This window comes from Nelumbo nucifera, chromosome 6 (assembly GCF_055504915.1).
Source record: "Nelumbo nucifera cultivar China Antique chromosome 6, China Antique-T2T, whole genome shotgun sequence".
Taxonomy (NCBI): Eukaryota; Viridiplantae; Streptophyta; class Magnoliopsida; order Proteales; family Nelumbonaceae; genus Nelumbo; species Nelumbo nucifera.
Genome location: NC_142654.1, coordinates 22812708 through 22838046, shown reverse-complemented (window position 1 = coordinate 22838046; position 25339 = coordinate 22812708). Strand labels below are relative to the sequence as shown.

General features: G+C 41.5%; 2 protein-coding genes across 2 annotated transcripts in view; both read right to left on the bottom strand.

Moving 5' to 3' along the window:
- Window positions 1–32: 32 nt before the first annotated feature.
- On the bottom strand, window positions 33–2600 carry LOC104608336 (bifunctional dTDP-4-dehydrorhamnose 3,5-epimerase/dTDP-4-dehydrorhamnose reductase). Its single transcript, XM_010274285.3, has 2 exons — window positions 1954–2600; window positions 33–718 (listed from the first exon to the last, which is right to left on the bottom strand). Exons 1-2 carry the CDS (start codon window positions 2407–2409, stop codon window positions 266–268), a joined length of 909 nt encoding a protein of 302 aa, XP_010272587.1. The 5' UTR covers window positions 2410–2600; the 3' UTR covers window positions 33–265.
- A 2304-nt stretch (window positions 2601–4904) lies between these two features.
- Window positions 4905–25339, bottom strand: part of LOC104608337 (phospholipase D gamma 1-like) — a 65921-nt gene continuing 45486 nt past the window's right edge. Inside the window, exons 8-10 of the mRNA XM_010274286.3 lie at window positions 6306–6482; window positions 5794–5991; window positions 4905–5615 (exon numbers count right to left, since the gene is read on the bottom strand). Coding sequence (XP_010272588.1) covers window positions 5322–5615; window positions 5794–5991; window positions 6306–6482 — 669 coding nt within the window. The 3' untranslated portion in view covers window positions 4905–5321. The remainder of the gene's footprint in view (window positions 5616–5793; window positions 5992–6305; window positions 6483–25339) is intronic.

Below are 25339 nucleotides of genomic sequence, written 5' to 3'. Positions count from 1 at the left end.
AGCAACAGAGAAAATGTCGGATAACAAACTAGTTAAAGAAAAAACTTAACCTCTTGCAATATATTTATTCATGCTTTGATAAGAATACACTGTTCAAATATGAAATAGGAGCTATGGGGCATACAATGGGGGAAGACAAATTACTTCACATGAGAATGTGAAGTGTGACATTTCTTACCCATACAAAATAACACTGGAAGATCCAATATGCAGGAGCTAAACTCAATAGACAAGATCAGATGCCAAACAACCTAATCTAAAACTGTCAAACTGCAGATGTTTTCTGATTCGGCTTGAATACATACTTTATGAGTGACTCCTTGATGGGTAGGAGTTCAGGGAACTCCTTCTTCAGTTTGGTGGTATCCAATTCATTGTTGCTCCTTGGGGCAATAATCACCTTTGCCTGTTCCTCCAGAGTGAAGTTCTTCCACACAAAGTTGGGATCAATGTAGTCCCGGTACATCTCCAGGATCTCATTGTGGCTAACCACTCCAGGATTGGTGAAGTTCCAGATTCCAGTGAGGTTCCTCTTAGCCATCTCAATAGATATTGGAAGAAGTTCATCCAGGATTGTCATTGAATTGGGAATGTTGACCACCTTCTCATATCGAGTAATCTTAGTAATGAAGTTGCGAGGGTTAGATAGATCAGATGAGATTGGCATTCTGACACGCAAGGTACAAACATTCTCATAGTTCTTGAGCAGATCTTCCACCTATCAGATTTAGGGACATGAGACCAACTATTAGCTACCATGTAAAGATTTCCCTTTATAAGCTTCATTTATTTCATTCACCAACCACATCTCAAGAATTTAATAATGATGAAGAAGAAAGTGATTACAACTTAATGCAGAATGGGGATGAAATACCATCATAGTAGTTCAACTCTTAAAACAGTAATTTATTCAATAACAGAGGCACAGAGCACAAATCCATGTATTCCTTACCATAAAAACACTCTTTTGTAAAAATCACAAATATATCAGGTTAACGGTTTCTAGTGCTGTCAATGGGTCAGGTCTGGTCTGGTCTGACTCAGGGTAGATCCAGTCCCAAACAGGAAAGTAAATGTGCAGAACCATCCCTCAAGAAATAGTAAATGCACAGACTCAGTCCCACACCAGACCCTATAGGGTCTGTAGTGACGGATCCGGAACATATTGAAAATTCTCTAAATAATCCATTATAAATTGCAAAACATATTGAAAATTAAATAATTACTCCAATTTCTACAACATAAGTAGATAAGAAGGAACAGATGAAATACCGGAAAAATATCAATTACAGTCCCGTTGTACAATTACAAATAAAAAGTTGCTTTAGTGTAAATATGAAGATAACTAATCAGGCGCAGATCAAGAAGCAATGGAACTTCAAGAGTTCTCCACTAAATTATCAGCCAAGTGAAATAGATGATCAGTCACAATTTATCTTCTCTCCAAAACCTAAGTACATAAATGCAGAATAGGCTTCTAATAGAATATAGTTTAATGTACAACTTGGATCAGGCACATGATTGCATCATATAAGAGACTTAAGCGGATATTCTTCCTTCCTAGGCATTTTGAGTAGCTTGGTAATATTGAGTTCAATCTATACGCAGTACTCAAAAGCTGCACAACGCAGTATTTACTTGATCCAAAGTAAATGACTACAAAGATGCAGATGCAAAACTTTAAGCATACAGACAAGATCCAAAAAGTCCAAGCTACCAGATCAGAACATCATGATTAACAAAACATTTAAAGACAACCAATGCAATTTAATCATTCAAGTATTGTAATTAGCATATTTAATCATTCTTAATTCGCACTCTAATAGTGCAAAACGAACTCTAAGCTATCAGACTACAAGATCTCAAGTTAACCAAAACTATCATAGCATAGCGATCTGCAAAACCACTAAACCAGAGAGATAGGGAGAATGAAGAACATAATCAATTACTCACCATGGCCTTGGTCTTGGAATAAAAGGACCCAATAAAATTAGGGACATCTTCCTCCTTGAATCCGATCCCAGACCCAAGAGGATGGATCTGATCGTACTCAAAGATGCAACCAGTGGCATAATTAATCAAGATCAAACCCTTTTCTCTGCAAACATCAGCGAGTGTCAGGGTTCCGACGACATTGGTGCGGATGGTCTCGACCTTATGGGACTCGCACCAGTCGACGTTGGGCCGACCAGTGACGCCGGCGGCATTGAAGACATGAGTGGGTCGGACGGTAGAAAGGTCGGCCTCCAGCGAGGTTCGGTTCTCAAGTCGGCCAGAGCCGTAAGCGTAGTCGATGCCCTGAGCTTCACAGAGCTTACCGAGAAGTCCTCCAATCCACCCCGTCCGGCCGTAGATCAGAAACTTCAATGGCTTATCTGATGCAGATGTTCCGTTCGACGGAAAACCCATTAGAGGTGGATCGAGAGAGAGAGAGAGAGAGAGAGAGACGAAAGATAATGCTAGTGTCAAGTAGCAAACAGTGGAAGAAGAAGATGATGAGATCTCTGGTTGAGTAATTGAGTTCGGGGCTCGTTTTACCTTCCGTGAATCAGTGATGAGTGATGACTGGTCATTGGTTGTTGATCTCGATATGTTTTTGTCTCTCTCCCTCTCATTCAGGAAACACGTCATGTTGGTGTTTCAACATTGTATCAAGGGTTGATGCTCCCTAAGATCATAATCGTTGATCACCAAAAGAAAGGTCTTGATTTATTGAAGGGTTAGTCAGTCAGCGGATACTCTTCAGCCGTCCATTCGGTATTGTCAGTTTGGCAAACACAAAATCATCTGCCATGAAATTAGAAGAGGTTACCCGCACCTGAGGCTGCGGCTACGTGATTACTTCGCGGTGGGATCCATACCACAACCATAAGCGTTGGCGGTGGCGGTTGGCCAGCTCCGGATCCGGGCCTCCGGGGCAAGAGGAGGAAATGCTAATAAACAGCGACTTATATGCAACTCTTGTGTTCATCGCCTACAGACATGGTGGGACCGGCTCTAAGATCGTACGCTACATCTCAAAAGTAGACATATGACTTTCTTTGGACCCCCTTCCGCCTTGTCTCTACGGCGGCATCGGACTCCTCACAGATCGCTCCTCACACCGACATTACATCACAAATCAGAATAATCAGCCGTGTATGCACGGCTGGGACGTACTGTGAGAGCAGATCCCGTTCCGATCCGAACTCCTCTACGGCATCTCCTCATAGTTCTCGGCTTATTAGATGCAATCGCCAATCGGTCTCTGATCTGCTGCCCACGAGTTGTTTTCACAACCTTACCCACAAAACATTAGATCTGTGTATTTGGAATATCTCCCTGATCATTTATGGGGAGATGTTCTCAATACACGCAACGGTTCTGAGTAGAAATATGGGAATAATTGATGGGTAGCAGATTCAGAGTTCACATCTCCACCCCATAAGGGGCCGCCCCACTACTATCCATAGCACATCTTCGCCGTGTATTGAAAATATCTTCCGATAATAATATTAGAATTAATAATGTCATTATCGGGAAATGTTCTCAATACACGGTGGGGATGTGTTGTGGGGCGGCCCCTTATTGGGCGGAGATGTGATCTCGCGGATTCACAATGGATGCAATCATGTAGTCATGCAAAGAAAAGAAAATCTTGGGTGCTCTATTCTTTACCGATTTCCTTGTTGGTAAGTTGCAGGCCCAAGCCCAACCTCCCAACCCACGCTAAAGTCCGGGCTTCACGCCAGGCCTGAACCTAAAATTCAACATTTCAACTCAACAAAATATTGGGCTGGGCTTTAGATCAAAGGCATTGGGTATACAAGCCCAACCCGATATGCACCACAAAACTATATTTGGTTTTACTCCATTAACATTATGTATACTAAAATATGATGTATATTAAAATTAATAAATACCTTATCAAAGTATTCTTCTAAGAGGATTTGAACTACAAACCTTATTTATACAAAACCCTTCAATAATTTGAGACCAAGTCTGGTTCAACTTTAATAACATATTAACTACTTAAATGGACAAGCCCAACAAGTCCACTCAACTTTAAGGGTTGATTATGAGGTTGGGTTTGACCACGAACCGGGCCAAGGCCCCAACTTGGGTCATAGGTTCAACAAAATTCCTCCCTCAACTTTTTGTTTCTCTTTTATTTTCTATTAAACGAAACATACCCTTAGACTATGTTTGGTTTGGAGGAAAAGGTAGGGAAAGGGTCATAGGTTTCCCCGCCTTTCCCTACCTTTTGCTTAGAACCAAACACAGCCTTAGGTTTTGATCTATTTGATCATAAACCTAGTGTGTTGGCAGTTGGCATCACATGGTTTCGATCGCATAAAAGATCCAATCACGGTACTGGAACCGTGTAAGTGCTTTTGATTATATTTCAGTATATTAAGGCTATCTTTGAGAGTGCTTCTCCATTTTTTTTTTTTTGGTGTGGTGGGTGGGGGCGCTTTTAACATTAGGGAAACCAAAAGACAAAAAAAAATTTGCTTGGTGAAAAAGTCCAACATATAATAAACCCGTTTCAAAATGTGAAAATAAGCTCCATTTAATTTTTCATATTGGCAAGAAATTACTTTGAACAAAAAAGATGTTTGAGTAGCAAACAATAAAACAAATTTTTTTTTCAAAAAGCCTACTTCAAAAATTGACTGTTTAGAGGCCCAATTAGGCCGAAAAGCACTCTCAAACACGGCCTTCTCTGGCAAGTAGCATTGGGAGAAGCTAATTCAGAAATCCCATAGAAGTAAGGGAACAAGTATGTCCAGGAAAGTATATGAAGTGGATTCATCCAGAAAGGAAAAGCCTTATGTGAAGGTTGAAATACGTGACCAAGTTCTTGGTGGGGTCCCAAGACTTTGTGAAAGGTTGTTGGTTGAGTTATTTGTTGGTACTTGGTAGAAAATTTTCCAATTTTTGTTGCTTCTCGTTATTGCAAAATTTGAATCCTTTTCAAGAATTTACAATTTGTGCTACTACCCAAATCATTTTTTTGTAGACAACCCTGTACACGATAATGGATTTACAAGAACAATAAAAGGGCAGCCCAGTGCCCGAGGCTCCTGCCAATTTGGGGTCTGAGGAGGGGCAGATGTATGCAACCTTAACCCTGCACATACAGAGAAGCTTGTTTCCAAGGATGTATAACAACAATGACATCTAATATTACAATCGCTAATTATGTCTCTGTAGATGCCACTGAAGCTTGTCTTGATTGCTCTCTTCTGTAACTGTGCAACCTGTGTTTAATCTGAATCCCTGAATAACAGCTGGGGACGGTCAAGTGTGACCTCCAGGAGGCAGGGGACTGAAATGGATCAGATGGTGAGATTTTCCTGGATGGCAAGAAATGTTCCAACTATACTCCCTCCCACATCAGGAAAAGTTTCACACCCAGGAAGAGGCTTCACCTTGCCCTTTGGATCAACTTCAACTGGGTATTTTAGGAGGTGGCCCTTCATCTCGCTTATGTCTTCAGCTACAAATTGTCTCCAATTCTGCTCCCCCAGTGATCTGACCCTCCTAACACATTCCAGACTCTCTGGTTGTGTAAAGCATTCCTCAGCAGCTCCCAAGTGCTCTGCCCACAGTGACATCCTATACCCATATATCTAACAAACAAATACCCACTTGAAAGTCAGAAAAATTTTCTGTCAAGAACATAGATCTAGATTAAATATAATAGCCAAAATTTCAAATTCTGATACATCACTAAGTCTAGAAGAAAGTTGGACAAGCAGGTTAATATCTGATAATAGAAAAGGTTATTTATTCTGATCAAATGTTTACCTGCCCACGTGGAGAACACAACTTTCTTGCCCATGTATGTGAAGGTTGGTATGCACCCATTGCAATCTCAGTATCTCTAGTGCCCTCCATGGAGCGCTGGTTGATGTTTGCAGATCCTAATATTACATACTCATCATCCACTATCATTCCTTTTGAATGAACATATATCATGAAACGCCGTTTTTTCCAACTGAATACCTGGTGGGAAGATATACAGGGCATGAAAATCACAAATAAATATATAAGTTCTGACTAGAAACTAAAAAGATAAACAAAGTTCACGCTCAAAAGAGACACCAAACGATACATTCAACACAATTATCAGAAAATTGGATATGGATTTTTTGTTATGAATATGTAGTAATGAATAAGTTCATCCCCTTATTGAAATGGAAAATAATTTTGTCCATTTGGAACTAGTTTAAACAAGAAAAAACAAATGAAAAATGGAGAAACGCATTTCGAGAAGGAAAAAGAAAAGCCTTAATGGTAGAGGGACAGAAAAGAATTACTTGGGGAGTATTTGAAGCATTAGGAACTCCCACACAGGAAGCTTCATTTCCATCTACTTCCTCACGATTTCCCAGGCAGAAGAAATTCAAATAATCCTGTGGAACATATGTCTTTTCCAGCCCAACCTCTTCCAAAGCTTTATAAATAGTCTCGTACATCATTTGCATTGTTTTGTTCTGTCACAATAACTTCAGTTAAACAAAATATAATATTCCTGTCATGATGCCTTATTGTAAAAAGAGGCAACTGCATTACATTAAAGACTTAGAGAAAGGATTTGACAGGAACAATGTGGCACTGATATAACAAAGTATGGAAACCGCTTCAGTACTCGAGCATTTTAGAGGACTCCACCAGAATCATATAAAGATAAAAAAAAAAAAGCAATGAGACTTTGATAGAGGTGCCTGCACAACATGATATGTTTGAGCCAAATAAGCTTCAATTGTCAATTTGTCATCTATAAACTGTTGGAATTTCATATTTCAATGTTATTTGAAGTAAAAAAGTCATATTTCTTTCACAGCATACCTTATACTAAAAAATGATATAAGGTCAATGAAATAAGATCCTCAAGATTGGACATTGTCTTACTAGAATATTGATTTTTTTTTAATTCAACTGAAGTACAAGCTCTGTGTTAATAGAGGTCCTTGGAATTTAATAATATTAACAATTGCAGTTTGTTGCACCTTGCTTTCAAATAAAAGATTAAAACTTCGTATTCAATTCAAGTGTCAGCTCTGTCCACAAGGATCCATGTCAAATCAAGGGATTTTGGTTGAACGTAGAAAGCTGAATAGCTGATATGATGTCTCTCCCTTTTACAAATAAAAGAATTATAGTTTTCTGATGGTCCTCTAGCTTCAAATTTACATTAGAACTAAATTTCCTAGATGTTAATAAGCTTTTAATCATATCTCCATTATTAGAGAGAGTAGAAAATCAAGAAACCAAGTAAATTGCTGGAGAAGTCAAAAAAGAAGTGAGAGAGAAATGAGGAGAGAGGCAAAAAGTTGTCTGGCCAGCTCCTCTCTTTGTATTTATACTTAACTGAAAGTGTACAATGACTAATAAGCCCTTAATAGGATGGCTATAACCAAAGGGCCCACAACTTAAAAGAAATAAAAGAACAATTAGTGGGCTTAGGCCCAATAATTAAAGTGGAACATAACTAATAATAAACAAAAGAAAAAACTGGGCCCATAAAGGTCTCGACCCATTAGCTGAACTGTCAACACTCCCCCTCGAGTTGGGAAAAGATGCCAATCATTCCCAACTTGCTTAAATCATGTTCTAGCTTGTTCTTTGCTACCCCTTTAGTGAAGATATCTGCCAACTACAACTCTGATGTGACATACGGTAAACACACCTCTCCCTAATAAAGTGTCAGTCAACCTTGATGTGCTTGGTTCTATCATGTCGAACTGGGTTGTGTGCAATGGTAACAACAGCATGAATGCCACAATACAATATCATGGGTTGCTTTGCATCGGTCCCAATCTCACTTAATAAAGACCTAAGCTAAAGGAGTTCTGAAACACAATGAGCCATGGCCAAATTAACTAGGTGTGGAGCAGCTCTTGATTAAGGGGGATTCCAAGGTGGTAGTGCACTGGTTGAAGAACCCAAAGACTGTTGTATGGTCCTACAATAATGAAGTCAAGAAACTTAAGTGGCTAACATGTAATATGTTTGTAAGAATACGAGTGGGGAGACCAGCAAATGCATTGGCTGATTGTCTGGCCAAGCAAGGGGCAAATAGGGAAAAGTTTTTTAGGCTCAGATGTAATTTGATATTTGTTTACTTTGTACATTGTTTGGAGAGGATGCAGATCGACTCTCCAAGGGATGCTTGTATCAGTTTAAACTTACGAATTAATAATATTTCCTTTTTGTCAAAAAACACCATGAGCCATGGGCCTGTACTTTGCTTCTGCACTAGATTTGGCCACCACATTCTACTTCTTACTTTTCCATGAAACCAAATTCCCACCAACAAATGTAAAGAAGCCTAGTGTAGATCTCCTATCCTCTAAGCATCCTGCCCAACCTGCATTGTATATGCTTCTAGTTTCACATGTCCATGAGTAGAAAATAATACACCTCTACCAAGATGTTTCTTTAAGTGAGCAAGGATCTTATCAATAGCTTCCTAATGAGTAGTCCATGGAGCATGCACTTGACTTACCACACACTTCAGAGGAGATATATGGGCATGTCATACATAGATGTAACAATCAGCCCAACAATCTCTGATACCTCCCTACATCCCTAACCAATTCACCATCTAATGCACTACTTCTGTGATTTTGATCAATGGGTGTACAGTAGGTTTCACCCCAAGCTTCCCTGTCCTACAGTAGATCTAGAATATACTTCCGTTGTGAGATAAAAATACCATGTCTGAACCTTGCAACTTCTATTCCCAAGTATCTCACTTCCCCCAAGTCCTTGATTTCAAACTCCTGCTACAATGCTTCAATGATTTATTGAGTGCACATATATCTCCTCTAGATCACTGCCTATGACGACAATGTTATCAACATATACTTTCCAAATTGTCACCAGAGTCCCCTCTCCTTTTCACAAAGTATGACCAAATTGTGTCTGTGTATACCCAAAATGGACCAAGGCTCCCCTTAATCTACCAAACCATGTTCCGGGTGACTATTCCAAACCATACAGATCTTTAGCTTATACACCTTGTTTACTTAAACACAACTATAGAATTTTGTTGGTAGATCCATATACACTTCCTCCTGTATCTCTCTGTTGGTTCAATTGGTTTAGTGTTTATGTTAGCCTTATTTATGTTTTAAGTTCTTAGTTATTGGGCCTAAACTTGTTTTATTCTTTTTTTATGTCTAGGTGTCCCATCACTAATCAGGGGCATTCTAGTCCATTCTTGTAACATTACTTTGTAAACATCTATATAAGGTTATAGGGCCGGCTGAAGTGTGTATGCCGCCATTCTCAAATCTTCTTCTTTTCTTCGGTTGCTATTCTCCAGCAAACATGGTATCAGAGCACTAATCGGTCTAACTGGTTACAGCCGCCTCTTTTCTCCACTTCTCTATTCCTTCTTTTTTTTCTCTCTCCTATCTCGTCCACTGTGAAGAAACCCTAGGGCTGACCGTAAAACACAGCAAGGTCTGTATCTAGGGTTTCCCTTGGTTGTAGGGCCCAAGGGGAGTTTGTTCCAGAAGCTGATGCCCTACTAGAAACCCTATAGCAGGTAGTAGCCATTCGGCTGCTAAGAGAGATCTGTGTGGAACAGATCTAGGTGGAAGGACTGAGTTAGACAGTCCTAGTACAGATCGTAAGGGTGGTCACAGTCTACGACAGTAGAAGTCAAAGTTCAGTCTAGAAGTGTTCAGCACAGTACAGGGGTGGATTGTTCTTGATTTCAGACCTGTTACGAGGGGTTCTCAGACTTGTAACAGCTTTGGTAAGTCCGAAATCGTGTTCTTTGTACCGAGTTTTCAATTGTGATCACTGTAAGAGGAAGGAGATGTCTTCAATATCGGGAGAAGTGTCTTCTAGGGATAATAGAACTGGTGGGAGGTCTTCTAATCTGGAAAAGCCAAATCTGCACAGCTTGCAGATCACCAGTGTATTGTTGGATGAATATAATTTCAGGGAATGATCTGTTTCAGCCATGCTCTTCATTACTTCCCGGGAACTTACAGGTTGTTTAGATGGATAGAAGCAGGAACCTGAAGTGGGTAGTGTGGAGTACGCAATATGGCGTAAGGAAAATGCTACTGTTATGTCCTGGCTACTTGCTTCGATGACTCCAAGAGTGGCCAGGACTGTTCAACACTTTCCCACTACTGCTAAGATTTGGGAGAAAGTGTCTAAAACTTATGGACAGAGAAAGAACAATGCAAGAATCTATAGGCTAAACCAAGACATTGCTGCATTGAGACAAGGAGATATGATAGTTGCAACTTATTTTGCAACCCTAGAAGGACTATGGGAAGAACTTGATCATCATCTTATTCTTGGTTGGGAGAATGTAAGAGACAAGGAGAAGCATGATAAACAAATTGAAGAAGGTAGAGCATTTAAGTTCTTGGCTGGCTTAGACCCAATGTATGAGAGCATAAGGTCTCAAATTTTGGGAAGGGATGAAATGCCAGATTTACACCATGTCTACTATCTAGTAAGGAATGAAGAGGTTAGGAGGAAAGAGATGCAAGTTGACACTCAAATACAGCCTGTTGAACATTCAGCCTTGATTTCTTCAAACAAAAAAGGGAGCAAGCACTCGAACAAGAGGCATCTTAAGTGCACTCATTGTGGAGGTGAAAGGCATGTAAAAGAAACTTGTTGGGTTCTTTATCCTCATCTGAAACCAGCTGCATTAAGGAAAGACAAGAAGCCTTAGAGGAATCAAATAGCAAGTGGGAACCTTGTTACTAGTCACAGTGGTGAGAGCCCGAAGAATACATCTACAGTTACACCTCCTCCCATGGGACAAACTGCTAATTCCCACACATCCGAGTCCTTGGATTTCACTACTGATGAGGTAGAGGTCCTTAGCCGGGCCTTAACCCGTCTAAGGACTAATTCCCTTGCTTCCACCTCTCTTGCCAGATCAGGTATTGTCTCTGCTTATAGTGCAACTAGTTCTATAGAGTCTACTTCTTGGATTATTGATTCCGGTGCAACTGACCACATGACACACATGTCCTCTTTATTTTCTTCTTATCATTTGATGTCTGGCCAAGATAAGATGAGAGTTGCTGATAGTGTCCACCATCTCTGGGAAGGGGGGGGGGGGGGTGACCTAAGCAAAGACCTCTCTCTTAAATCTGTTCTACATGTTCCCAATCTTACTTCCAATCTATTATCTGTTTCGAAGCTTACCAAGAATTTAAACTGTAGCATAACTTTCTTTCCTACTCAATGTATCTTTCAGGACATATTGATGAAGAGAACGATTGGGAGCGGTCATGAGTGTGGAGGTCTCTACTGTTTTGATGCAGACATCAGTTCGGCCTTACAATCAACTGTTGCCAGTAGTCAGAATAATGAGGAGTCAATAGCTAGGTTATACTTGTGGCATGCTAGGCTAGGTCATTTACCTTTTTCATCATTGCAAGGGCTGTTTCCTGAATTATTCAAGGGTATTTCAATTCAAAGTTTAGTTTGTGAAGTGTGTCAGTTGTCAAAACAATGTAGAACTCTTTATCCAATTTCTAGTAATGAAATTCAAGCTCCTTTTGATTTGGTCCATTCTGATGTTTGGGGCCCTTCACCTCTTGTTTCTGTAGATGGCTTTCGTTACTTTATCAGTTTCATTGATCACTACTCACGATGCACATGGATCTACTTGTTAAAAGGATGTAATGAAGTGCCACGGATAACCATGGCATTTTGTAAAATGATTGAAACTCAATTTGACAAGAAGATTAAGCAATTCCGTTCAGACAATGCTGCTGAATATTTTGAAAGATCCTTGAACCTGTTCATGGAGGATGCTGGCATGCTACACCAGTCATCTTGTGCTAGTACCCCTCAACAGAATGGGGTTGCTGAGCGCAAAAATAGACACTTACTGGATACTGTTAGCGTAGGGGTATTTCTGTCTTTATACCTTGATTGATGTTGCTGATCTGTAATGTTGTGTTGAAACATGTGCTCTTAGCTTAAGTAAGGGCACATAGGTCTTTTTAGTTATGTTTTAATAATAGTATAAATACTTACTGGCCGACTGGGAGAAGTCAAGTTGACTCTTTCAGTTCGAACCAGAATTCTCTCTTCTCTCTTTCTCTCTTTCTCTCTTTCTTTATCCTTTTTCTTCTTCTACATAACTGAACTCAGTCAGGCCGAACTCTAAGGCAGACCTGAATTCTAACATGGTATCAGAGCTAGGTTAAATCTGCCTAGATTTCTGCTTGCCTAGGGTTCATTCTCTGCGCACCCTATCTAGGGTTTTCTCTATTTTTTTCTGTGTTCGATTGGAGATAAGGGAAAGGGCTGAAAAGGAGTGATCGCCCTCTTCCCTTGGGGGTCTCTATGCCTCCAGTCAGGTCGTATGTGGTCGGTTGCTGTGATTTCTGAGATCGCCCTCTCCTAGTAGAGGAAGAATAGAGGGCCGAACTGTGTGTGAAGCGGCTATTGTGTGTGGACTGCTCTCCTGCTCACATGGGTGTTACTTCAGCAATAAGGTAAGAGATTTCAGTGCATGATATCTGTTACGGATTAAATAGGAGGTGTGTTTTAGACCATTTGCTAGGGTTTCGGCCAATAAGCGCTAGGGTTTATGCTGGTTTCTTTGTGCATTTTGAAGGAAGAGATATGATCATATAGTGGTGAGATTTCAGGTAGTTGTAGGAGTAGGGTTTGTGGTGTGAGCACACTTTTCAGCAACAACAAGTGCTGAAATCAGTGTGACAGGTGTGACCTAGTGGTGTGGAGTGTGCAGATCTCAGTGATAATAGAATTCAGCAAGTGTGCAGAATTGGTGATAACATAATGGGAGACAATAATGATTATAAACCTAATGTGATGGTGCCTACAGACTACCTGAATGTTCAGATGACCTCCATTAAGTTAAATGGAGAGAATTATGTGCCTTGGGCTAAATCCGTTGAAGTCTTTTTGAAGGCAAAGAAGAAGGTAAAACACATCAGAGAGGAGAAACTCTCCTCTAACTCTCATGAGTATGAAGACTGGGAGCAAGAGGATGCTCAGATCATCACATGGTTGTGGAACAGTATGGAACCCAGGATTAGTGTGAACTTCATGTTCCTTGATACTGCCAAAGATGTGTGGGACCATGCGAAGAAATTGTATTCGGGGTAGGACAATACAACCAAAGTTTATCAGCTTTATCAAGAGTACTTTAATCTGCAACAGGGCAATCAGAGTCTTGAGGAGTACTATGCCAACATGAGGAACATACGTAATGAGTTGAATGTCTATCATCCTCTCACTTTTGATGTCAAGATTCAACAACAACAGAGAGAGCAGCTTGATGTGACTAGATTTTTGGTGGGACTAAAGTCTGAATATGAACCAGTACGGGCTCAGATATTAGGGGGATCAGCTCTGCCGTCCCTATAAGAGGTATTTGCTCGACTTCGGAGGATTTCTATCGGATCTACTGAGAACTCTAATATCTCAGATAGATCTGCCTTTGCTGCATCGAGAGGCCGTGGTGGTAGAGGTGGAGCTCGAGGAGCTCAGTCTGGCCGTGGTGTTGGTAGTGGTTCTGCATATGGCCGAAGTGGCAATGGTGGGTCTACTTATAATCGTGGTGGTGGTCGTACTGAGAGCAGAGAGATGCAGTGCCGTCCCTAATGCAGAGAGATGCAGGGTCGTACTGCCCTCCCTAATGCATCACATGCATGTTCCCAAACCTTTTTGGAGTGATGCAGTGCTTACCTTTTGTTTTCTGATTAATCGGATGCCCACGTTCATCCTTGATGGTCAGTCTCCGTTTCAGGTCTTGTTTCCCACTTTGTCTCCGTTTCCTCTTACGCCGAGAGTTTTTGGGTGTGTCTGTTTTGTCCATACTCTGGGTCCCGGGAACGACAAGTTTGATGCCCGTTCTCTCAAGTGCATCTTCCTTGGCTATTCTCGGACCCAGAAAGGGTATAGGTGTTACCATCCTAGTTCTCGACGGTCCTTTGTGTGTGCTGATGTCAGTTTCTTTGAGTCTACTCCGTTCTTTTTGGGGTCTGGTGATGCTTCTTCCTCCTCATCACCTTCTCCTCTTCCACTTCCCGTTGTTGATCCTCCTCCCTTTGTTCCAGTCGTGACCAAATCCTTGCCTCCGGTGCCACCAACTGTTGAACGCCCACCTATCCGTCATGTGTATACACATCGCCCACGTGCACTGGCTACATCTCCGTCGACGGATCCGGCACCAGACCCCCACTTAGCATCTGAGATTGATCTACCCATTGCTTTGCGGAAAGGTAAACGTACTTGCACCCTTCATCCCATTTCTAATTATGTTTCTCTTACTCACCTTTCCGCTTCCCATCGCTAGTTTGTTACCTTGTTATCATCAGTTATTGTTCCTAAAGATGTCCAGGAAGCCCTTGCCTCTCCAGGGTGGTGCCGTGTCATGGAAGAAGAACTCTCAGCCCTTCATCATAATCATACTTGGGACCTCACTGCTCTTCCTCCTGGGAAGCAAGCTGTTGGTTGTAAGTGGGTTTATACGGTTAAGTATCTGCCTGATGGTAGTATTGAACGCTTGAAAGCGCGATTAGTTGCAAAAGGGTACTCCCAAACCTATGACATTGACTACATAGAGACCTTCTCACCGGTTGCTAAGATAGGGTCAGTTCGTGTTGTGATCTCTCTTGTAGCCATGTATGAGTGGCCACTATATCAGCTTGATATAAAGAATGCCTTTTTGCATGGTGACTTACTCGAAGAGGTCTACATGGAGCAACCTCCAGGGTTTGTTGCTCAGGGGGAGGATGGTAAGGTGTGCAGACTAAGGAAGGCTATATATGGGCTTAAACAGTCTTCTCGAGCATGGTTTGGTAGGTTCAATGAGGTGGTAAAGAAGTTTGGCATGAAACAGTGCAAAGTTGACCATTTTGTATTTAGTCATGACTTTCCGGGAGGAAAAATACTATTGGTGGTGTATGTAGATGATATTGTTATTACTGGGAATGATAACATTGGTATTGATAGGCTGAAGACTTATCTGCAGGATCACTTTCAGACAAAGGATTTGGGTAAACTGAAATACTTCTTGGGGATAGAGGTAGCGAGATCCAAGTATGGGATTAACCTGTGCCAGAGGAAGTATGTGCTTGATTTGCTGGAAGAAACAGGCTTGTTGGGTGCCAAACCAGCTGAAACACCCATGGACACAAATACCAAGCTAAGCAGTGATATGGGTGAAGTGTTTGAAGACCCTAGCAGATACCGACGACTTGTGGGCAAACTGAACTACCTAACCATTACCAGACCAGACATCTCATTTGCAGTTAGTGTGGTAAGCCAATTCATGCAAAAACCTCTGATTCCTCATTGGAATGCGGTTCTGAGAATTGTGAAGTATCTAAAAGGGGCCCCGGGTCGTGGTCTGATATACAAGAGTGGGGGAAAACTTGAAATAAAAGGGTATTCTGATGCTGATTGGGCCGGTTCTATGTCTGATAGGCGATCTACTACAGGCTATTGCACGTTTCTGGGAGGTAACCTGGTGACATGGAAAAGTAAGAAGCAGACGGTTGTGGCAAGAAGCAGTGCAGAAGCAGAATATAGGGCTATGGCGCATACTGCTTGTGAATTAGTGTGGCTAAGGAACCTTCTACAGGAAGTAGGGTACAACATTAACACTCCAATGAAGCTCTATTGTGATAATCAGGCTGTAGTTCATATCTCCTCTAATCCAGTGTTTCATGAAAGAACCAAGCACATTGAGGTTGACTGTCACTTTGTGAGGGAGAAGGTGCTGAATGGAGAGCTAGACACACTACACATGTTAATATAGGAAATCAGTGGGCTGACTTATTTACAAAAGGCTTGAGTCGGGGAAGAGTGGACTACATATGTAACAAGCTGGGAGTATATGATATATACTCACCAGCTTGAGGGGGAGTGTTAGCATAGGGGTATTTCTGTCTTTATACCTTGATTGATGTTGCTGATCTGTAATGTTGTGTTGAAACATGTGCTCTTAGCTTAAGTAAGGGCACATAGGTCTTTTCAGTTATGTTTTAATAATAGTATAAATACTTACTGGCCGACTGGGAGAAGTCAAGTTGACTCTTTCAGTTCGAACCAGAATTCTCCCTTCTCTCTTTCTCTTTCTCTCTTTCTTTATCCTTTTTCTTCTTCTACATAACTGAACTCAGTCAGGCCGAACTCTAAGGCAGACCTGAATTCTAACAGAGACTGCTCGAGCTTTACTATTTCAGCACAAGGTTCCCAAGCACTATTGGTCTCAAGAAGTCCTTACGACATCATATCTGATAAATCGGATGCCACCCAAGGTGTTGGGTATGAAAACCCCTTTCTCTGTCCTTTGCCTTAATCTTCCAGACTTTACTCTTCCACCTAGAGTCTTTGGTTGTGTATGTTTTATACATGTAAAGGATCCAAAGAAGACCAAGTTGGATCCTAGGGCTACGAAAGGAATCTTTCTAGGGTACTCTCCTACACAGAAGGGTTACAAGTGTTATGATCCCGTCACCAAGAAAAAATACGTCACAAAAGACGTGGTATTTTTTGAGTCTCACTCCTATTTTCATTCTTCCCAGAATCCTCTTCAGGGGGAGACTAGTGGGATGGAAGAGGATTCTTCTTCCCCCTCCTTTTTTGTGCCTCTTTCTACTTCGGGCCTTCCATCTTCTCCTCCTGATCCTCCTAGTTGTAGCATCCCGGGTGAACCTAGTGAGGCTCCCATTGCACCTGTTACCACTCTTGATGCTGCAGATGTAATTGAGGACACCAATAGGCAACAAAAAGATATAAGAATCACCTACAACAGAAGGAAAAAGGACCCTCTAACTCATGGCAGCAATCAATCGGACTCGGATCAATCTGTCTCAGCAACTCCAAGTAATCTTATCACTCATACTTCTGATTTGGATCTCCCTATTGCTCTTCGTAAGTCTACCCATTCTTGTACTATCCAACACCCCATTGCTGAATTTGTTTCTTACTCACGTTTATCTCCTCATTATTATTCCTTTGTGTCTATTCTCTCCTCCGTGCATGTCCCTACTAGGTACTCAGAGGTAGTGTCTGACCCAAGATGGAGAGAGGCTATGAATGAAGAAATGAAAGCCTTAATGAAAGCAAGGACTTGGAAATTAGTGGATCTACCAGAAGGGAAGAGCACTGTGGGATGCAAGTGGGTGTTCACTGTAAAGCATAGGGAGGACGGGTCCATTGAAAGATACAAGGCCAAACTTGTGGCAAAGGGGTTTACTCAAAAGGAAGGGATTGACTACAAAGAGACCTTTGCTCCAGTCGCGAAGCTCAACACAATCCAGGTTTTATTGTCATTAGCTGCAAACTTCTCATGGGAGCTACATCAGTTGGATGTGAAGAATGCTTTCCTAAATGGCGATCTATGTGAAGAGGTATTCATGGATCCTCCACCAAGTTATGGCTTTGATGGAAAAGTGTGTAAACTGAGGAAAGCATTATATGGTCTTAAGCAGTCTCCTCGGGCTTGGTTTGAGAAGCTTTGTGAGGCCATGAAGAGAGTGGGATACACTCAAAGTGGTGCAGATCATACCTTGTTCATAAGGAAACAGAATAGCAGACTTACGACACTCATCGTCTATGTGGATGATATGGTGATTACAGGGGATGATCTGGAAGAGATAAAAAGATTAAAAGAGTTCTTGGCTTCTGAGTTTGAGATCAAAGACTTGGGCCATCTAAGATACTTCCTTGGAATTGAAGTTGCTAGGTCACAAGAAGGCATTTATATATGTCAACGGAAGTATGTCCTTGATCTTCTAGAGGAGACAGGTATGATGGGGTGTAGACCAGCAGACACTCCAATAGAATAGAACCATGGTCTACAGGAATTAGTAAGGGAGGACTACCTTGATAAAGAGAGATACCAAAAACTGGTAGGAAAGTTGATATATTTGTTTCTCACTCGACCAGATATTGCTTATGCTGTACATGTTGTCAGCCAGTTCATGCACTCTCCAAAGATTCCTCATATGAGAGCAGCGGAAAGGATTCTTAGGTATTTGAAGACTTGTCCAGGAAAAGGAATTATGTTCAAAAAACACAATAAAATTGAAATTGAAGCGTATACTGATGCAGATTGGGCTGGTTCTGTTGGAGACAGGAAGTCTACTTCTGGGTATTACACGTTTGTTGGAGGGAATTTGGTTACATGGCAAAGTAAAAAGCAGAATGTGGTTTCTAGATCAAGTGCAGAGGCTGAATATCGAGCTATGACTCATGGTGTTGCTGAACTATTGTGGCTTAGGACCCTTCTTGGTGAGCTCGGGATATAGGTCGAGTGTCCTCTCAGGCTGTACTATGATAACAAGGCTGCCATCAACATTGCAAATAACCCAATGCAACATGATAGGACGAAGCATATTGAGATTGACCGACACTTCGTTAGAGAAAGGATAGTCTCAGGGGAACTCTGCATTGCTTATACTCCTTCCGAGATGCAGATTGCAGATGTGCTAACAAAAGGACTAGCTTCAACGAAATTCTTAGACTTACTTGGCAAGCTAAACATGACTAACATCCATGCTTAGCTTGAGGGGGAGTGTTGGTTCAATTGGTTTAGTGTTCATGTTAATCTTATTTATGTTTTAAGTTCTTAGTTATTGGGCCTAAACTTGTTTTATTCTTTTTTTTTTATGTCTGGGTGTCCCATCACTAATCAAGGGCATTCTAGTCCATTCTTGTAACATTACTTCGTAAGCATCTATATAAGGTTATAGGGCCGGCTGAAGTGTGTATGCCGCCATTCTCAAATCTTCTTCTTTTCTTCTTCTTCTTCTTCTTCTTCTTCTTCTTCTTCTTCTTCTTCTTCTTCTTCTTCTTCTTCTTCTTCTTCTTCTTCTTCGGCTGCTGTTCTCCAGCAAACACTCTCCATTGAGAAAGACATTCTTGACGTCAAGCTGAAATAGGGGCCAAGAGTAGGTGGTAGTCAAGGATAGAAGAACCTGAACTTATGTCATCTTCACAAGGGCAAAAGTATCCAAGCAATCTACTCCATAGGTCTGTGTATACTCCTCTGCAACCAACCTCACCTTGTACCTCTCTATGCTACCATCAACCTTGTATTTTACTATAAAGGCCCATCTATAGCAACGATTTCCATATCATCAGGCAAATCAACTATCTCCCAAGTCTGTTAGTGCCTTCACATCCTCCTGTACAGCTACCTTCCACTCAAGTTTAGAGAGAGCCTCATTAATATTCCTAGGTATACTGGTCAAAAAATATTTCTGGGTATAGACACAGAATCAAGAAAAGACAAGAAAGCATGCTATGAAGGAAAATGCACTATATGAAAGGTGAGATACAATAAACAATAGAGATAGTACACTTCTGTGGGGGAAGTGCAAGATCTAGAGAAGTGGGCGGAGGAATAGGGATGTAGAATAGGTAAACTACCTTCGAAGTATCTGGGGGATGCCTTTAAGTGCTAGGAGGAACTCCAAATCGATATGGGAGCCCATTATGGAGAGGTTAGACAAGAGATTGGCATCTTTGAAAGCAAAATATTTATCATATTGAGGTAAAATAATTCTGCTAAAAAGTGTTCTGTCTTCCCTTCCTATGTATTTACTCTCTGCACCCAATTCCTGCTGTGATGTCTAAGTCCATAGAGAAGAAGATGTGAGATTTTCTATGGAGAGGTTGGAAGGATGAAAAGAAAAAATACATGCTGGTCAGTTGGTCTAAGATTCGTAAACCAAAGCTTCAAGGAGGTTTGGGTGTGAGGAGTGAAGGACATCAATACTGCTTTACTAGGAAAGTGGTTCTAGAGATTTGGAGAGACTCAAGGCGGTCTGTGGAGGAGGGTGATAGCGGCTAAGTATTGGTATAGAAATTCTGGTTGGGACCCTGGGGAGCCAAACCAATCCTATGGATGCTCTTGCAATGGAATTGAGAAATTGATAAATATAGGCACATTTCCCCAAGTAAGGTCTTATGTCTTCGATAAAAGCATGGATTATTGAGTAAGAAGCATAAGATAGACTGTTGATTACTCTTTCCTCAAAGGGGACAACTTTTTCTTTGGTCATGAACCACGAGAGACAACTCTCTATATAGATGGTCACAACAGTCAACAAGAAATGCCTGATCTGCTGGACCACACACGCTATCAGAATAAATTTTGCAAAAGTTTGAGGATTCATTTTTCCTGACTTCCTACATAAGAACATACTTTGAAATATGTGGAGAAACAGACTAGTAATTTAGTGAAGTCCCTGCCACATTAGTTGTCTTTTTTTATTTACCTGTTATTAGTATTTTGGGCCTTGTTATTAGTCTTTCTGGGCCTTACTGGGCCTACTATAGTTGCTGTTACTACTACTGTTATTGTTTATTAAGGAGTGTGTTGGGAGGCAGTAGATGTCATTGTAGATCTTGTTATAATAGAAACATATAAATACCAAATCTGGGCGGCAGAAACTGATTAAGATCTGCCCTAGATGTCATTGTAGATCTTGTTATAATAGAAACATATAATTTTCATTCTTCTTCTATTCTCTTCCCTTCTCTTCCTCTCTTCTTTCTTATGTTTTTCTCTTATTTCTTATTTCTTTTCTTGGTTTTCTTGCTGAAACCACATCAGAATACTGATCGACTGTGAACAGCACCAGCCATCTTGGTATCAGAGCAAGGTCTAGGGCATGCTAGGGTTTCTATGTAGGCTTCTTCCAGCTGGCTACATAAGGATGTATTAGGGCTGGATATTTCAGTCTGTCTTGCCTGATTATTGGAGGTTGATTGGAGAAATTTTTGCTGCCCAAGATCTGCAATCTTGGAGATCACCAATAACCAGGAAGAATCAGAGTTCTTTGAATCAGATTAAGGTTTAGGGGCTAAACCTCCAATTGGTACTGGCGCTCAGTGGTTTCTGTAATCTGAAGAGCTATACTCGAAGTAGCAAAGAAGAGAAGAGAACCACAAAACTGAAGAGAATGTCGAACTGTACTAGGCAGTCGACCAGTCTTTTATTTATAGATGAATATAGTACAAGGTACAAGAAATTACTGGGATGCCCCTGATCAGTGATGAGACACCCAGATGACTTAAATCACTAAACAGGATTAGGCCCATTAACACAGGCCCAGTTACAAGATAAGTTAAACATAAGACTGGGCTAATAAGAACTCTTATCAGCCGAACATCCCTCTAACATTCTAACACTCCCCCTCAAGCTAAGCATGGATATCAATCATGTTTAGCTTGCCAAGTATGTCCCTGAACTTTGTTGATGCCAGCCCTTTTGTTAATACATCTGCAATCTGCATCTCTGATGGAGTATAAGGTACACAGAGTTCTCCAGAAATAATTCTCTCTCTGACAAAGTGTCGATCAATTTCAATATGTTTTGTCCTGTCATGCTGTACGGGATTGTTGGCAACGTTGATAGCAGCTTTATTATCACAATACAACTTGAGAGGACCCTCAGTCTTGATACCAAGCTCATTAAGGAGAGTCCTGAGCCATAAGAGTTCAGCAACCCCGTGTGCCATAGCCCGGTATTCTGCTTCTGCACTTGATCTAGCCACAACATTCTGCTTCTTACTGCGCCATGTGACTAGGTTTCCTCCCAAGAATGTACAGTAACCTGAGGTTGATTTTCTGTCTCCAACAGACCTAGCCCAATCAGCATCAGTGTAGGCTTCAATTTCAAGTCTGCTGTTTTTTCTGAATAGAATTCCTTTCCCTGGACAAGTCTTCAAGTATCTGAGGATTCTTTCCACTACTCTCATACGAGGGGTCTTTGGTGAGTGCATGAATTGACTGACAACATGCACTGCATAGGCAATGTCTGGCCGAGTAAGGGATAAGTATATCAGTTTTCCTACCAACTTTTAGTACCTTTCCTTATCATAGTATTCCTCACCCGTTGATTCTTGTAATCCATGGCTTGGTTCTATTGGAGTGTCTGCTGGCCTGCACCCCATCATGCCTGTTTCCTCTAGGAGATCTAGCACATACTTTCTTTGACATATGTAGATTCCTTCTCTTGATCTAGCAACTTCAATTCCAAGAAAGTATCTCAGATTTCCCAGGTCTTTGATCTCAAATTCTGAAGCTAAGAACTCCTTCAGCCTCTTCATCTCTTTCACATCATTTCCAGTAATCACCATATCATCCACATACACAATGAGTGCTGTAAGTTTGTCATCCTGTCTCCTTGTAAACAATGTATGATCTGCACTGCTCTGAGTGTACCCTACTTTCTTCATGGCCAAACAAAGTCTCTCAAACCATGCCCGGGGAGATTGCTTCAAACCATATAATGCTTTCCTTAGTTTACATACCTTCTTTCCAACATCATATCCAGGTGGGGGTTCCATGAATACCTCTTCATGAAGATCACCATTTAGGAAGGCATTCTTCACATTCAGCTGATGAAGTTCCCAAGAGAATTTTGCTGCTAGTGACAGTAGAACCCTAATTGTGTTGAGCTTTGCTACTAGGGCAAATGTTTCCTTGTAGTCAATTCCTTCCTTTTGTGTAAATCCCTTTGCCACAAGTCTGGCCTTGTACCTCTCAATTGACCCATCTTCCCTATGCTTTACTGTGAATACCCACTTGCACCTAACAGTGCCTTTCCCTTCTGGCAGGTCCACCAATTCTCACGTCCTTGCTTTCATTAGGGCTTTCATCCCTCATTCATGGCTTCTTTCCACCTTGGATCAGATGCCGCCTCTGAATACCTGGAAGGGACACATACAGAGGAAAGAGCAGACACAAAGTAATGATAGGCAGGGGATAAGTGTGAGTAAGAAACATAATCAACTATGGGATGCCGAGTGGTACAAGAACGAACAGGCTTACAAAGAGCAATAGGAAGATCCAAATCTGAATTGAGTGAGTCAGAATTACCTTGGATTGCAGAGACAGATTGATCTGAGTTCAACTGGTTGCAATCATGAGGTTGAGGGGCCTTCTTCCTTCTATTGTATGTAAGTATCTCTTTCTCTTGTTTACTGGAACCTTCAGAAGCATCAGCCGAATCTGGAGAAGCAACTGGCACAGTGGAAGTCTCACTAGGTTGACCCAGAATGTTACAGCTAGTAGTAGTGGAAGGGATGAAATGGGAACAAAAAAGAAGGGAGAATGAGAATCCTCTTCCAACCCACTACTCTCCCCCTAAAGAGGATCTTGAGAAGACTGGAAATAGGGTTGAGACTCAAAAAAGACTACATCCCTGGTGACATATTTTTTCTTGGAGACAGGATCATAACACTTATACCCCTTTTGCGTAGGAGAGTACCCCAAAAATATTCCCTTTGTAGCCTTAGGATCCAGTTTTGTCTTCTTTGGATCCTTCACATGTATGAAGCATGTACAGCCAAAAACCCGCGGGGGAAGAGGAAATTCTGGAAGAGTGGGATATAAAACAGAGAAAGGGGTCTTCATACCCAGTACCTTGGATGGCATCCGATTTATCAGGTATGATGCAATGAGAACAGCTTGAGACCAATATTGCTTGGGCACATTGTGCTGGAAAAGAAGGGCTCGAGCTGTCTCCAATAGATGCCTGTTCTTGCGCTCAGCAACCCCATTTTTCTGAGGGGTGTAAGCACATGATGATTGATGTAACATGCCTGCATCTTCCATGAATGAGTTCAGGGATCTTTCAAAGTATTCAGCTGCATTGTTTGAACGGAATTGCTTGATCTTTTTATCAAATTGTGTTTCAACCATCTTGCAAAACATCATAGTTATCCGGGGAACTTCATTACGTCCTTTCAACAGATAAATCCAAGTGCACCGAGAATAATGGTCAATAAAACTGATAAAGTAACGGAAGCCATCAATGGAAACAATGGGTGAAGGACCCCAAACATCAGAATGAACCAAATCAAAAGGGGCTTGAATTTCATTACTAGAAATTGGATACACTGATCTACATTGTTTTGACATTTGACACACATCACAAATTAAACTCTGACTCGGAATGCCCTTACATAATTCGGGAAACAACATTGCTAAGGAAGAAAAAGACAAATGACCTAGCCTAGCATGCCACAAGTGCAGCCTAGCTATTGACTCCACACTTTCCGGACTATTAGTAGAAGCTTGCAAGGCTGAGCTGACATCATCAAAATAGTAGAGGCCCCCATACTCATGACCACTCCCAATTGTTTTCCTCGTCAATCTGTCTTGGAAGACACAATGAGAAGGAAAGAAAGTTATATTGCAGTTCAAATTTTTCGTAAGCTTTGAAACAGACAACAGATTTGAGGTAAGACTAGGAACATGTAGGACTGATTTAAGAGAGAGATCCTTGCTTAGGTCAACCACCCCCTTTCCAGAGATGGTGGAGAGGGACCCATCAGCTACTCTCATCTTATCCTGGCCAGACAACAAATGATATGTAGAGAATAAGGAGGACATATGTGTCATATGATCAGTGGCTCCGGAATCAATCACCCAAGAGGTAGAATTAATGGAACTAGATGCACTAAATGCAGAGGCTGTACCTGATTTGGCAAGAGAGGTGGAAGCTAAAGAATTGTTCTTCAGACGGGCTAATGCCCGACTGAGAACCTCTACCTCACTAGCTGTGAAGCCCGAAGTACTTGGTCTAGAGGAGTCGGCAGCCTGCCTTGCGGTGGAAGATGACACTGTCTGAGTACTCTGTGAATTGTCACTACTGTTGTTGGTGGCAAGATTCCCACTTGTTTATGTGGCCCTTATGTTGCCTTTTGTCCTTTCTCAGAGCAGCTGGCTTCAGATGAGGGTACAAGACCCAACATTTCTCCTTTGTGTGTTTCTCACCACCACAATGTGTACACTTGAGAGACTTCTTGTCTAAAAATCTATTCCCCTTAGTGGAGACTAAGGCTGAATGTTCTCAAGTAGTTCTATTGACTGTGTCTGGGAGTCAACTTGCATCTCCTTTCTCTTTAGTTCTTCATTCCTCACCAGGTAGTAGACATGGTGAAGTTCAGGTAATTCATCTCTCCCTAGAATCTGTGACCTTATACCTTCATATACAGGGTCAAGTCCTGCCAGAAACTTGAAGGCTCTGCCCTCCTCAATCTGCTTGTCATGCCTCCCCTTATCATTAGCATTTTCCCAATCCAAAATCAAATGGTGGTCAAGCTCTTCCCAGAGGCCTTCCAGTGTTGCAAAGTAGGTTTCCACGGACATGTCTCCTTGCCTTAGGGCTGCAATGTCTAGGTTCAGCCTGTAGATTCTAGCATTGTTCTTTTTCTGGCCATATGTCTTAGATACTTTCTCCCAAATTTTAGCAGCTGTGGGGAAGTGATGAACAGTTCTGGCCACCCTAGGAGTCATAGAGGCCAGCAACCAAGACATGACTGTGGCATTTTCCTTGCGCCACATGGTGTAT

Excerpts from the sequence above, each read along its gene's own strand:
- LOC104608336 (XM_010274285.3), bottom strand. The coding sequence starts at position 2,409 with ATGGGTTTTCCGTCGAACGGAACATCTGCATCAGATAAGCCATTGAAG. Across the intron at positions 719-1,953 it reads ATTCCAAGACCAAGGCCATG|GTGGAAGATCTGCTCAAGAA; the intron begins GTGAGTAATTGA and ends TAAATCTGATAG.